Raw genomic sequence first — 14,925 nt, 5'->3', positions numbered from 1 at the left:
GGTGGAAATGAGCAAAGTCCTCAAGGGATTAACAACAGATGCTTTCTAAGCACTCGCAACCAGAGATGGACATTCCCAGGATCCTTGCAAAGGATTTGCTAAGACCTAGTGGTGACCGCTTTGCTTTCTTGACAAAGGGACTCACCAGATGGACTGGGGACACAGCAGATGCAAAGTGTCCAGATTTCCGCCACACACGTGTGGGACTGTCTCCAGAAAGCCGTACTGTCTACCTCACTGGTCGGTGCGTGGCGGTCCAGAACCTGCGCCCGTCAAGAACAGCGTTCACACACAGTGAAATGGAAAAAGAGGGGCGGTCGATGCAGTCAGCAGCCTGCGTCTAGAACCGAAGAAAGGCTCTATTGGTTCAACTTTAAGGACAGGCCTCCACCCTTTCATTGTAGCCTTCATATTTTCATTATTAACACGCCCTTTCTTTCTCTGAAACTGACAAGGGGTAAATGCCCCAGAACCTATAAGGAAAATACTATAAAATGACAGGAAAAACACAGAAACTAAGCAGAACAGAGCAGCGCTTAACCACAGCGTATAGAAGAAGTCCAAGGACTTACCCCTGAGCGAAGAGAGGCTCAAACTTCATAATAATCAGACACAATTTTACTGCCCAAACTTTAGGGGTAAAAATTGTTATGCTGCACGATATGGGCAGCCCTGGGCATCGTGAGGAAGAGTACAGCCTACAGGAACCCAAGGGGAGCAACCTTCTCTACTTCTCCAAAGCATCTGTCCCCACGGCCTGCAACCGACAACAACCACCTGGGAAGGCGTCCCTGGGAAAGACACGCGCACACCCGCCCGTGCACACCCGCGGGACAGATGCAGGATACCCATGCAGCGTGATGTGGGGTGGTGTCAGTGGAGGGGATCTGAGTACCCAGAGCTGGGAAGGCTGTTGATAAAACATGGGGAGCGCACACACAGCAGTGGGAGCTGTGAACTAAACAGAACGCTAAAAATAAACAGGTGTGCGTCTTAAAATGTAGCACTGGGTAAAAAAGTAAAGAACAGAACGAGAGCTATGCTCACATTTATATACATGAAAAGTACATGCATGCCAAACAGGACAAGAACAGGAACATCCACTTCAAACATGGTGAAAGGGTTTTCCACGGGAAGAGGGGAAGAAAGGGGTGAGCCATGGGGATAAAATGTAGGGAGTCTTGTCTTTTTTTAACGTTGAAACAATAGCTGGTAATAGTTTCTTAACTGCCTTCCTAAGCAAAATGAAAACCTATCATCTTCCTCCCCAAGATTATTTGCATACATTATTCCTTCAACCAACTGAGCCCACACACTATGTATGTGCCAGAGACCACACTAGACAGAGCAAAATACAGAAAGAGAGGAGACTGAATTTCTGACATGCGTGAGCTCGCAAATCGGAAGACCTCCTAAGGGAAGCAGGGGCCACACCGTGTTGCAGGACAGAGACTGTAGCTCGAAGGAGAGAAGATATCCCTGCAAAGTCTTTTTTCAAGGAAGGGAGGAGATATAAGAGAATCAGGAGCAGGAGGTCCAGGGCCAGTAGTAGTGACGGGCTGATAAACTTCTCCCAGGCAGAGCTCACGAGTGGTCTCCTCTCCGTGGAGTCAACCAACCTGCTTCAAACAAGAGACACCCACCTAAGAGACAGGCAAATATGGGCAAGACACAGCCCCTAATCTCAGGGAGCACACAGTCCAGCACAGGAAAATGGCAGCCGAGCCAGCGAGTACCACACAGTGTTCCCAGCAGAACAACAGGAGGAACACAGTCACTCAAGTCCAGGGGTGGTGCCGAGACGGGACGGTACCAGGCAGAGCAAAGGAGGTGGGAGGCAAACAGGAGGGAGCTTTTGCCCAGGCAGGATGTGCTCGGGTTGAGTCTTCAAGGACGCCCCATGGCCAGTCAGATGGAGGAGGGAGAAGGGGAGCTAGGCAGAGCAGCATGCGGAAAGGTGCCTTCACTGTGCCCTGAGAAGCCATCAGCATCAAGGACAGAACATGCATGCGGAAGAAGCTGGAGTTTCTTCAAGGGTGGGCAGGTGAGAACCACCGTCACCAAGGTTCTGGGATCGGCCCAGTGTCTAAGTAGCTGCCCGAAGATGGACAGGACATTCACTTATGTCAGGTGTATGGTGACCTGCCCCGAGTGCTGCACAAGAGAGTCAAAACCCAGATGTGACCAAATCGCGTCTGCATGGTCAGCATCCACGGGCACAACGGGCATTCTGCAAAAAGCACCAACCGGCGTCCCGCTGCATGGGGGCACAGTCAGCCCTGCGGCCGAAATCTCAGCGCACAAAATAATCATCCCCAGGAAGATGGTAACCACAGCTACGGCGCTCGGCCACTGGGCCAGGGCCAGGCGGCCGGTCGCCTGGGACAACTTGCAAAGGATGTCTGCTGAGTGGAGGCTGGGCTGGACAGCTCAGTGGTCTTCTATGAGACGAGAGCCTTAGCAACGTGACTGCCTTCTCCAGTCTGCCACGGGTTAAACTGTGTCCCTCAAAATAGATGCTGAAGTCCTAACTCTATCCATAAATGTGACCTTATCTGGAAATAAGGTCTTTGCAAATGATCGAGTTAAAATGATCTCATCATACCGGGCCCTGGCGTCCTTATCAAAAGGAGAAGCAGACAGAGACACACACAAGATGCTGCCGTGTGAAGACGAAGAAGAAACCAGAGTGTTGCGTCTACGGTCTAAGAACACCAAAGACTATCGGCAAACCACAGAAGCCGGTGAGATGCACGGAACAGCTTCTCCCTCACGGCCCTCAGAGGAACCAGCACAGCCCACATCCTGATCTCGGACTACCAGCCTCCAGCCCTGGGAGAGAACACACCTCTGCTGTCTGTTTAAGCCACCCGGTGTGTGGTACTTTGCTATAAAGGCCCCAGGAAACTCCCACTGTCTCACAAGGCCTTCGACGGACACATGCTGATGGCCCAAAAAGGAGCTCATGTGTATTTGGGGAGAAAATATATTATTACCCCTGTAAAAATTTGAACATGTTCAGTCCCAGGATAGTGGTTTAAACAAAAGAATAATTTCCTAATCTTTGTACACAGCCTGCAACCTCCCTGGAGTACAGCATCCAGCCCCCAAGAGCCACATGGAAATGAGCAGGTGGCAGGACCGTTCACCGGATAATCAATTAATAAACACGGGACCGTGGCTCACCTCTCCAGTCTGGTTGAGCCTGGGCACTGCTTAAAGGCAGGGGCATGACTTCAATGAACCCTCCAAGTTCCTTCCACCTGCACAGTGACCTGTAAACTGCTTTTTCTTTGCTCTAAGCTCCAGGCCCTCATGAGCCCGAGAGAGAGAAATTAACCGCAACTTAAAGTAAATTTGTTCTTTGAACCTTACTATAAAGAGTGATCATCTAGAATGTATATTCTCTGCAGAAATCCAAGTCATATCCTGAAAAGGATCACACAGAAAAAGAAAATTAAATTTGACAAACAGAAATACATTTTCTTAGAGGAAATGTAGGAGGGGAGAGGAGGAAAGAAAAAAAAAAATGCCGAACTCAAACACGATCCGTGAAACTTACATAGAACAAATGGGAAGAACAGAAAAACAATTATGCCATTTTTATTTGATGAACAAAGACACCAAGTTTCCCAAAGCCAAAAGTACTTCCCCAGAAGCATTTCTCTGATCAGATTCTGATTGAAACCAAAACGACAGTTGTCACGGAAAAGGAATTTGTTTTGTGTGAAAGGGTCTTTACAAAGATTGGAGCATTTTAATCAGAATCTGGAAGACTGACTAGCCCAGAAACTGAATGCTCACTGAAGGATCCTTTACCACGATGCCTGCTAGCCAATTTTTTTCTTTTTTTGAGTCAAATGTACACCAAGGATCGCTGGCTCGTCATAGGATCCCACTGTTTGAAGAGTCCATTCTTCTTATGAAGCGAAGAACAAGAGGTAACAGTCTCTGCGTGCCCAGACTGACCGGAAATTGCTCTTTAGGAATGATGTCATCGCCCAGAGTTTATTAACCAGGATTTCAACTTCGGGGTCAAACATAAAAAAGATGTAAGAGCACTTTTGCCTTCAGATCAGTAAAGTGTCTGAGATGAGAGGTTTGATCCCTAACCTCTACTTAATTTCTCTCTGCTTCCTCTCCAACACTGGCAATAGATACCAAGAGCAGATACGGCAATCCAACTGTCAGCTATAAAAACTGAAAACAAGCAGAAGGCACCCATCACAACTACTCATTCACTTAAGGACAGGGTCTGTTTTCACAGTTACATCTGCTTCCAGGCAGACGACACTAAAGCTGATTTTTTCTTTCCCCTACCAGGACGATTTTAGGGTTAAAGACGCAAAGGGACTAGAATTCTAAGCCCACGTGAGTCACAAGGGCAAACCAGGGACATGGCCTCGGGGGTATTCCTAGTGGCCTGGGAGGAACACTGCAGCAAGCCACAGCCTGCCTGGCGCACAGAGGCTCACGTCTGCTTCGCTCTTGTGCAAAGTGATTTCCTGAACGGAGTGTGAAGCCCAGTTCACCGATTACGACTGGGTGACTTCAATCTCCTCTCTTACCCCCACCTCCTACTGGAAGGGTTTAGCCAAACCCAATCTAAAGGCAATTTTTCTATTGAAATGATCGATTTTAATCAGTTCTTTTCATTCATCTGCTCTACGGGAGTCACCCCTTCAAGCAGGAAATAAAGCCACCAATGCTAAAACACAATTTTACAAAAACGTCCAGATCTGAGGAGTTTCAGACGTCCAGGCCATCGTTGCTCCCCTTCTGTGTGACAGTAACCTCAGAACAAGGCGGGGGGGGGGGGGGGGGGGGGGAGCTTCTAATGATATGCATGACACTAAAGACAAAAACCAACTGTGTGTGGGGCGCCTGGGTGGCTCAGTAGGTTGAGCCTCCGACCTCGGCTCAGGTCATGATCTCGCGGTCTGTGAGTTCGAGCCCCGTATCCGGCTCCGTGCTGACAGCTCAGAGCTTGGAGCCTGCTTCAGATTCTGTGTGTTCCTCTCTCTCTGCACCTCCCCTGCTTGCACTCTGTCTCTCTCTCTCCTCAAAATAAATAAACATTAAAAAAAAAAAACTGTATGAAAAATCAAAGACATTTAAGAACCACTGTCACAAAAGTACATTTACAGGATTTCTAATCTATTGGGTAATGATTGCTTCACTGGACCATGTCCCACAGAGCTGTGACAAACTCCAATCACCTCTAAGAAAACAGGGTCAAAGAAAAAAACAACAACAATCTTGGTTCCTTTGAGGACGTTGTTAACAAATCTAAATGAGAACAGAAAAAGTCTTACCGGATACATCAAATACATCAAAACAATCACTTAAACGCTAAAATATCTTAAATATTTCTTTCCATTATTTTTTCAAGTGGTCAGTTATTCATAGTCAAGATTTATATACATTTGCAAAAAAGGAACCAAAGAGTTCTGTTGTTTTTAATGAAAACAGCTATTTCCCCAGAAAGCTTTAGAGTCTAAAATTTGGAATTTTTAGTTTGGGGTTCATTGTAATAAAGTATCATTTAAATAACAAACAGCCTCATGACTACCCTCACCTGAAATGGCATCCATCATGCAAGAAAAGCGATCCTATGAGAAAGACTCGTGTTGACACGTATTTTGGAAACACTGAAAAAGTGTGCTAATTGCCCAAAACGGTAAGAGAAAAGACACCAGACGCATACGCACCTTCATATGTTTCTAAAATGTGCACAGTGTCTCCTATTTGTAGAGAAAGTTCATCCGCTCCCCTGGCATCGTAGTTATAAAAAGCTGTGAAGAAAAAGGGATAAGAAGATATCAGCAGAGGTAGAAGGGACTTTGCTGCCTTGTTCCTGCTTGTTTTTCATGTTGAAACGCATCCAGTTCGTGTCTGGATCATCCTCCCGGACAGCCTCAAAAGTAGCCTTTTCTTTCAAGAGACAAATATAAAGAGTCGTCAAGTAGAAGAAACCCGTAACCCCACGCAACCGTAAGTGATTTTTCTTAGTGTGGTCCTGCAAATCTCTAGTGATCAACGCAGTGTGGCAGTGGCACAAAAACAGACACACAGACCAACAGAACACTGTAGACAGCCCAGAAATACACCCACACTAACACGGTCAAGAAGGAGGATGTGAAATCTGCCGTTTTGACCGCTTGTAAGTTCCAATACAAGGGCAACAGTGACGTCCCCGATGCCGCACAATCATCACCACCAGCAACATCCACAACCTCTCCCTCGCTCCAAACACAAACTCCATACCCGGTTAGCAGTACCTCTGCGTTCCCCCTCCCCCGAGCCCCTGAGAACCTGTGGTCCTTCTCCATCCCTCAGAAGCGTGACTACTCCACCTGCCTCATCTACATGGAATCAACCAGGGGCGCCTGGGTGCCTCAGTCGGTTGAGCGTCTGACTTCAGTGCCAGTCATGATCTCACGGTTTGTGGGTTCGAGCCCCACACCAGGCTCTGCGCTCTCAGCACAGAGCTCGCTTCTGATCCTCTGTCTCCGTCTCTCTCCGCCCCTCCCTCGCTCGTGCTCTCTTTCTCGCTCAAAAATAAATAACATTTAAAAATAAATAAATAAATAAATAAATAAATAAATAAATAAATAAATAGAATCAAACAATACTGTCCTTTTTCTATCTGGCTTCTTCAACAGAATGTTTTAAGGCTCATGCATACTATCCCATGTATCAGAACTTTATTCCCTTTTATGGCTGAATGTTTGCAAGAGGAAGAATATTTTAATTATCATTTTAATTATCACTTGACATACTGTCTATATTTCCACTAATAGATATTTTAATTAAATAATTATTTCCTAACTATGAATCAATTACACATGGACTGAATATTCTTTAGAAACCAAACTGATTTTTTTGTTTAATGTTTATTTTTCAGAGACAGAGAGAGAGAGAGAGACAGAGAGTGACAGAGTACTAGCAGGGGAGGGGCAGAGAGAGAGGGAGACACAGAATCCAAATCAGGCTCTGAGCTCCGAGCTCTCAGCACAGAGCCCGATGTGGGGCTCGAATCCACCAGCCAAGAGATCGTGACTCGAGCTGAAGTCAGACGCCCAACCGACTGAGCCACCCAGGTGTCCCGCTAAACTGATTTTTTTAATTATTATATAACCAATGTTGATATTGAGCCAAAAAGTTATGTTACAATTAAACGGGCAAAAATTTGTTCAACATTAAGAAGAAATTCTTAAAAGTAGTGATACTCAACAAATCTCTGAAACTGTTGTTCATCTGGACATTCAGCAGTTCCTATTTCTCTTAGAGAAGCACCTAAAAAAGTCATACCATTAAATGCAGACCATAATTTTGCTCCAGCATGATGAGGTGAAGGTAACTATCACAGTAGAAAAAGGATATTAGAAAGTGTTAAAGACACAAAAAGTACAGGTAGCCCACTCTCCAAAAAAAAAAAAAAAAAAAAAAAAAAAAAAAAAGGAAGAAGAAGAAAGAAAGAAAACATATGGAAAGAAGTACAAAGTACCCAGATTTCAAACTATACTACAAAACTGTAAAATCAAAACAGTATGGTTTTGGCACAAAACAGACAAATCGATCAGTAGAACAGAATAGATAGCCCCAAAATACACCCATGCTTATACAGTCAATTAAGCAACAACAAAGGAAGCAACAATTTACAACAGGGAAAAGACAGTTTGTTCAACAAATGGCGTTGGGAAAACCTGACAGCTACGTGCAAAAGAATGAAACTGGACCACTTTCTTACACGTCACACAAAAATAAACTCAAGATGGATTAAGGACCTACATGTGAAATCTGAAACCATAAATCTCCTAGAAGAAAACACAGGCAATAATTTCTCTGACATCATCCACTGAAATACTTTTCTAGATATGTTTCCTCAGGCAGAGACACAAAAGCGAAAATAAACTATTGAGACTGTAGCAAAATAAAAAGCTTTTGCATAGAGAAGGAAACCATCAACAAAACAAAAGGACAAACTACTGAATAGGAGAAGATATTTGCAAATGATACATCTGATGAGAGGGTAGTATCCATAATACACAATGAACGTATACAACTCAACACCAACACAAAACAATCCAATTAAAAAATAGGTCGGGCGGGGCGCCTGGGTGGCGCAGTCGGTTAAGCGTCCCACTTCAGCCAGGTCACAATCTCGCGGTCCATGAGTTCGAGCCCCGCGTCAGGCTCTGGGCTGATGGCTCGGAGCCTGGAGCCTGTTTCCGATTCTGTGTCTCCCTCTCTCTCTGCCCCTCCCCCGTTCATGCTCTGTCTCTCTCTGTCCCAAATAAATAAATAAACGTTAAAAAAAAAAATTAAAAAAAAAAATAGGTCGGGCTTTAACAAATGGTGTTGGGAAAACTGGACAGCGACATGCAGAATGAAACTGGACCACTTTCTTATACCATACACACAAAAAAATTCAAAATGGATGAAAAAACCTAAATGAGACAGGAAACCATCAAAATCCTAAAGGAGAACACAGGCAGCAACCTCTCTGACCTCAGCCACAGCAACTTCTTACTAGACACGTCACCGGAGACAAGGGAAACAAAAGCAAACATGAACTATCAGGACTTCATCAAGATAAAAGGCTTCTGCACAGCAAAGGAAACAATCAACAAAACTAAAAGGCAGCCTACAGAATGGGAGAAGATATTTGCAAAGGACATTATCTGATGAAGGGTTAGTATCCAAAATACATAAAGAACTTACCAAACTCAACACCCAAAAAACAAATAACCCAGTGAAGAAATGGGCAAAAGACATAAGCAGGCATTTTTCCAAAGAAGATTATCCAGATGGCTAACAGATACATGAAAAAATGTGTAACGTCAGTCATCATCAGGGAAATACAAGTCAAAACCACAATGAGATACCACCTCACACCTATCAGACTGACTAAAAGCAATGACACAAGAAACAACAGGTGCTGGCGATGATGCAGAGAAAGGGGAACCCTCACGCACTATTGGTGGGAATGCAAACTGGTGCAGCCACTCTGGAGAACAGTATGGAGGTTCCTCAAAACTCTAAAAAGTGAACTACCCTGGGGCGCCTGGGTGGCGCAGTTGGTTAAGCGTCCGACTTCAGCCAGGTCACGATCTCGCAGGTCCGTGAGTTCGAGCCCCGCGTCGGGCTCTGGGCTGATGGCTCAGAGCCTGGAGCCTGTTTCCAATTCTGTGTCTCCCTCTCTCTCTGCCCCACCCCCGTTCATGCTCTGTCTCTCTCTGTCCCCAAAATAAATAAACGTTGAAAAAAAAATTAAAAAAAAAAAAAAAAAAAGTGAACTACCCTATGATCCAGCAATTGCACTAGTAGGTATTTACCCAAAGGATACAAAAATACAGATTCAAAGGGGTACATGCTCCCCAATATTTATAGCAGTATTATCAACAATAGCCAAATTACAGAGAGAGCCCAAGTGTCCATCAGCTGATAAATGGATAAAGATGTGGCGCATGTATGTGTGTGTGCATACACACACACACACACACACACACACACACACACACACACACACTGGAATATTGCTCAGCCATCAAAAATGAACTCTTGCCATTTGCAATGACGTGGATGGAGCTAGAATATAATGTGCTATGAAAAATATGGCAGAGAGAGACAAATAGCATATTTCACTCATATGGGAAACTTAAGAAATAAAACAGATGAACATATGGGAAGGGGGGAAGAAAAGAAAGGGAAACAAACCACAGTGCTTATTTATTTATTTATTTTGGGAGAGAGAGAAAGCAGAGCAGGGGTAGAGAGAGACAGGGGGAGAGAAAATCCCAAGCAGGCTCCATACTCAACACAGGGCTCAATCTCACGAACCTTGAGATCGTGATCTGAGCCCAAATCAAGAGTTGGACACTCAATGGACTTAGCCACCCAGGCACCCAAGACGCAAGAGACTCTTAACAATAGAGAACAAACTGTGGGTGGAGGAAGGGAGGTAGATGGGGGATGGGCGCCAGATGGAGGATGGGCATGAAGGAGGGCACCTGTGATGAGCCCTGGGCGTTGTAAGTTTTGAATCACTAAAATCTACTCCTGAAACCAATATTGCACTGTATGTTCACTAACTAAACTTTAAATTTAAAACAATGAACAGAGAACTTAAATAGACACTTTCCCAAAGAGGACATACAGATGCCCAACAGACACACAAAAAGATGCTCAACATCGCTAATCACCAGGAAAGTGCAGATCAGACCCACAATTAAATAATAATCACCTCACACCTGTCAGAATGGCTAGAATCAAAAAGACAAGACATAACAAGTGCTCACGAGGATGTGGAGAAAAAGAAACCCTCATGCACTGTTTATGGGGATGTAAATTATGCAGCCACTGTGGAAAATAGTATGGAGGGTCCTCAAAAAATTTAAAATATATCATATGATCCAGCAACCCCTACTGGACATTTACCCAAAGAAAGTGAAAACACTAATTCCAAAAAATATCTGCACCCCTAGTTTACTGCAGCATTATTTACAATAGCCAAGAAATGGGAGCACATGAGTGGCTCAATCAGTTAAGCATCTGACTCTTGATAGCAGCTCAGGTTGTGATCTCGCGGCCATGGGCTCAAGTCCTGAATCGTGCTGTGTGCCAAGCAGCGTGGAGCCTGCTTGGGGTTCTCTCTCTCCCCCTCTCTCTGCCCTTCCCCCACCTCTCAAAATAAATAAATATACATAACAAAAACAATAGCCAAGATTTGGAAGAACCCAAGTGTCCAGTGATAGAGGAACGGATAAAGATGTGAGCACAACGGAACAGTGCTCATCCATAAAAAAGGAGGACACCCAGCCATTTTCAACGACATGGATGCACCCAGAGGGTATTATGCTAAGTGAAATAAGTAGGACAAAGACAAATATCGTATCATTTCACTTATATGTTGCATCTAAAAGACAGATGAACAAAAAAAAAAAAAACTAAAAAATAGACAAATACAGAGAACAAACTGGTGGGTGCCAAAGAGGAGTCGGATGTGGGATGGTTGAAACAGGTAGAATTAAGAGGTACAAACTTCTAGTCACAGGTAGGAAGGAAGGAAGGAAGGAAAAAAGGAAGGACAGTGATACAGTGATGTTCCTCCTTTCCAATGGATCCTACCTGAAAACATAGCAGACTAAATGTAAAACTCATCTTCAAACTCCTGATCAATTTCTCATCCATCCATCCTGAACTCTCTGCCAGACCAGGCTATTCTCCGGTGGTATTTCACTGTGTCCATCTCTAAAATTCTCCTTGATCATATCACGTGCAAACTCTGGCAAGTATGGGAGGCCCTCCACCACCTGACCACGTCGCCTCTCCTTCCTCCAGCCACACACAGTATGGACCCCAGGAGGGGTTCCTATCCCTGCCTCTCCCTGAAAGACAGAAGCCAGCCTGTGCCACACCTGTGTGGACCAATCTACCCTCCCCGCCACCGATGGGGTTTTCCCAGCAGGTGCACCAGTATGTTTCTCTCTCAATCCCCTCTCCAAACGTCCCCATCACGGCATACTTCCTGCTGTCCACTGCATTCCTGAGCTACCTGTAGCTGGCAAGGCCGGCCAGACCCAGGCGGACTCCCTGGCATTCCCACCCATGGTCCCTGGAGCCAAACGAAATGCACAGGGTAACGCCTCTACCCTTGAAGACCGGGGTGACCTCCAGCAAATGACCTACCTTCTCCATATTCAGCTTTCCCCATAAAATAAGGCTCTGGAAATCCACACCTCATAGGATTACGTGTGTATTTTGGGTCTTAAAATAATGCCACCGACGGATTTGGTGATTTGAACACCGGGTGTCCTGCAGTCAACACCTAAATGATAAAGGCTCTCGTGGTGGTTGGGAGCGTTTTGTTTTTACTGCAATAAAGACTTCTATCACTACCAGAATCCTTGTTAAAAAGCCAAAGCGAGCAGACTAACACATGATCACAAAAATCCTAAAACATCAAAAACCGTATACATGAAGAAAACTCCATGTCCGTAGGCATTTTCCTGTATTTCCACCAAAATTCATAAAGTTTAAATGTCCTCAACTGGCATAAACGGTTATTAGTAGTTATTAAGTTTATTTAGCATTTTATGGCGAATCTTAACAAGAAATAACCGCATTAGGTAAAGGGAGCTGGGAGCATATGCCCAGCCCTTCCCGGTTCTGCAGAACCATATTCCTAAGCCTTTAGGGGCCATAAATGCATTTGTCACAGCTCTTAACAGCATCCCTGCCAGCATGTCTATTCTGTTGGAAGACGTGGAAAAAATAAACACATCAAAAATAATAAAAATAGGGGCGCCTGGGTGGCGCAGTCGGTTAAGCGTCCGACTTCAGCCAGGTCACGATCTCGCGGTCCGGGAGTTCGAGCCCCGCGTCAGGCTCTGGGCTGATGGCTCGGAGCCTGGAGCCTGTTTCCCATTCTGTGTCTCCCTCTCTCTCTCTGCCCCTCCCCCGTTCATGCTCTGTCTCTCTCTGTCCCAAAAATAAATTTAAAAAAAAAAAAAAAATAATAATAATAATAATAATAATAATAATAAAATAAAGCAGACACGTCCACTATAAACACATTCAGGCCCGTGGGAATTTATAAGGCACACAGGCAAAACTCTTGAGGCATCTGCCCCTCCATCTCTGAAGCAGGCAGACAAAAGCAGTCGTGAGAAAAGAAACTTCATATTTAACTATGAAAGGGGCCTTAAAGACCCCTGATTTTATAGATGAAGGGGAAAAAGGACCTTTGAGCATTCATGCCTGTGGCCCCAATGACACAGCAGAGCTAAGACCACCAGTGGCTGCCCAGCACTCCTGGCCTTTGTTCTTAGTATCACAGCCTAAACAATCCCATATTTAAAGGCAAATTAGGGACGCCTGGGTGGCGCAGTCGGTTAAGCTTCTGACTTCAGCCAGGTCACCATCTCGCGGTCCGCGAGCTCGAGCCCCGCGTCGGGCTCTGGGCTGATGGCTCGGAGCCTGGAGCCTGTTTCCCATTCTGTGTCTCCCTCTCTCTCTGCCCCTCCCCCGTTCATGCTCTGTCTCTCTCTGTCCCAAAAATAAATAAACGTTGAAAAAAAATTTTTTTTAATAAAAAAAAATAAAGGCAAATTAAAAGACTCAACTATATAAGATTATTGGCCAAGGGAGTGGGAGGGAGGGGGAAGTGTGCTGGATGGAAGGATGCCCCCCCACACCCCGCCAAAGACATCAACATCTGAGTTCCTGGAACCTGTAAGGATGTTACCACCTTACATGGCAAAGGGGTCTTTGCAGGGGCATCAGGGGTGAGATCTCCACTGGGGATGCTAATCCTGGATTATCCACGTGGAGCCAATACTATCCGAAGGTTCCACATGAGGCAGGAGGGCCAGACTCAGAGTCAGAAGACGGGGTACAGCACAGATCGGAGTCATTCAAGGAAGGAGCCACACACCCTGGAATGCAGGTGACCCCCGTCAGCCAGAAAAGGTAGGGAAGTGGACTCCCCCCTCGAGCCTCCAGAAGGAACACAGCCCACACCTCGATTTCAGGACCACTGGCCTCCAGAGCTGTAACATCGTAAGCAGGTGTTGTCTAAGCTACTGAGTTTGTGCCCATTGGTTACAGCGGCCATAGGAAGCATACAGGGAGGTATACGGACGACAACGCAAAAGGAGTGTTTTGAGGCTATTTATTTACTGCTGAAGGCGCACTGACACAGGCTCCCAACCGCGGGCATCTGAATCTGACCAGTCCGTCCGTGGCCGATGCTCCCCAATTCTTGGGCGATAGGACAATGAAGACAAGGCAATGAATTTTTCGTAACAAACCCAGAAGTATTCAATATAAGACACTTTTCCTAATCTGGTGATCTGACCTTTCAGAGCCGCCCCTCTGTGAGGGGGGCGGAGAACAGCACGAGAAAGAGCAGAAACATCTTCTCCTTTATTAAGCTGATGATGACAGATGGCATCTGCAACATGTCTTCACTTGGTAGAAGCACAAAGACAGCAGCCTCTTCGCAAGCTGCCCATTCGTCTTCTTTACTTTTCTGATCTGTCAGGAGCCGGGAATGACTCCGCCAGAGAAAACGGTCAACCCGTGTCCGTTCACATCTTCGGATTCACCTCCGTCTGGCCGGTGGGCTGGATGCCTAATACATTCCTCCTCCTCAAACCCATCTGCCTTTTTTAATCGCCTGGCGAAAGGCGGGTGTCGACGGCTGGGTGCACGTGCGCGTTCAGCTGCCTTCTCAACCCTGGACGGCAGCTTGCCGCGCTGCCCGTGGGAAAAGTGAAATGAGGATGCCGAGATGAACCCAGCATAAAGGTCCTTTCCCGGAATGCTGTTCATTCTTTTCCTGGAAGAGTCGGCAGCGGCCCAGAGTGAGTAGCACGGACCTTCTTTTCCCAGAAGAAAAAATGAACAGGCCGGTCCGTGCCTCACTCAGCTTATATGCGTCGGAGACGAGAAACGGCAAAGCCATCCCCTCTGCTCGGTCTCCTGACGACCCTACAAAGGGCTGCCGGAGGATGCAGGGAAAGAACTGTGGCTTCGGATGAGACAAGAGGGCTTCCGCTCGCCCTTCCACTCCCTCCATTGTTATTAAGGTCGGAGGTGCTAAAGATAAAGCTACTGCTGCTGCTGACGGTGTAAGACTGGGATACCTTGGATGATGATAACGGTGATTACGGCAATGGTGGTGGCGGTGGTGGCGATGGTGATGATGGCTGTGGGGACAGTGGCGATGATGGCCGTGGGGACGGTGGTGGTAACGGTGGCGATGGCAGTGGGACGGTGGTGACACTGGTGGTGACAATGGTGATATGGCAGCGGGGCTGCTGGCGATGGTCGTGGGGGTGATGGCTGTGGTGGTGGTGACGATGGTCACGGTGGCGGTGGGGACAGCGGTGATGGCAGTGGTGGTGACGGTGGTGG

At 46.2% G+C, this 14,925-nt stretch overlaps 1 protein-coding gene across 3 annotated transcripts in view; it reads right to left on the bottom strand.

Moving 5' to 3' along the window:
- Positions 1-14,925, bottom strand: part of DOCK1 (dedicator of cytokinesis 1) — a 531,871-nt gene that overhangs the window by 462,470 nt on the left and 54,476 nt on the right. For all 3 annotated transcript variants that reach the window (XM_047826036.1, XM_047826038.1, XM_047826037.1), the window contains exon 2: positions 5,712-5,795. In XM_047826036.1, the coding sequence (XP_047681992.1) occupies positions 5,712-5,795 (84 nt within the window). The remainder of the gene's footprint in view (positions 1-5,711; positions 5,796-14,925) is intronic.

The sequence above is a fragment of the Prionailurus viverrinus genome, chromosome D2, assembly GCF_022837055.1.
Source record: "Prionailurus viverrinus isolate Anna chromosome D2, UM_Priviv_1.0, whole genome shotgun sequence".
In the NCBI taxonomy this organism is placed as follows: domain Eukaryota; kingdom Metazoa; phylum Chordata; class Mammalia; order Carnivora; family Felidae; genus Prionailurus; species Prionailurus viverrinus.
Note: the sequence above shows the minus strand (reverse complement) of the source record. Positions and strands in the feature narration are given on the sequence as shown.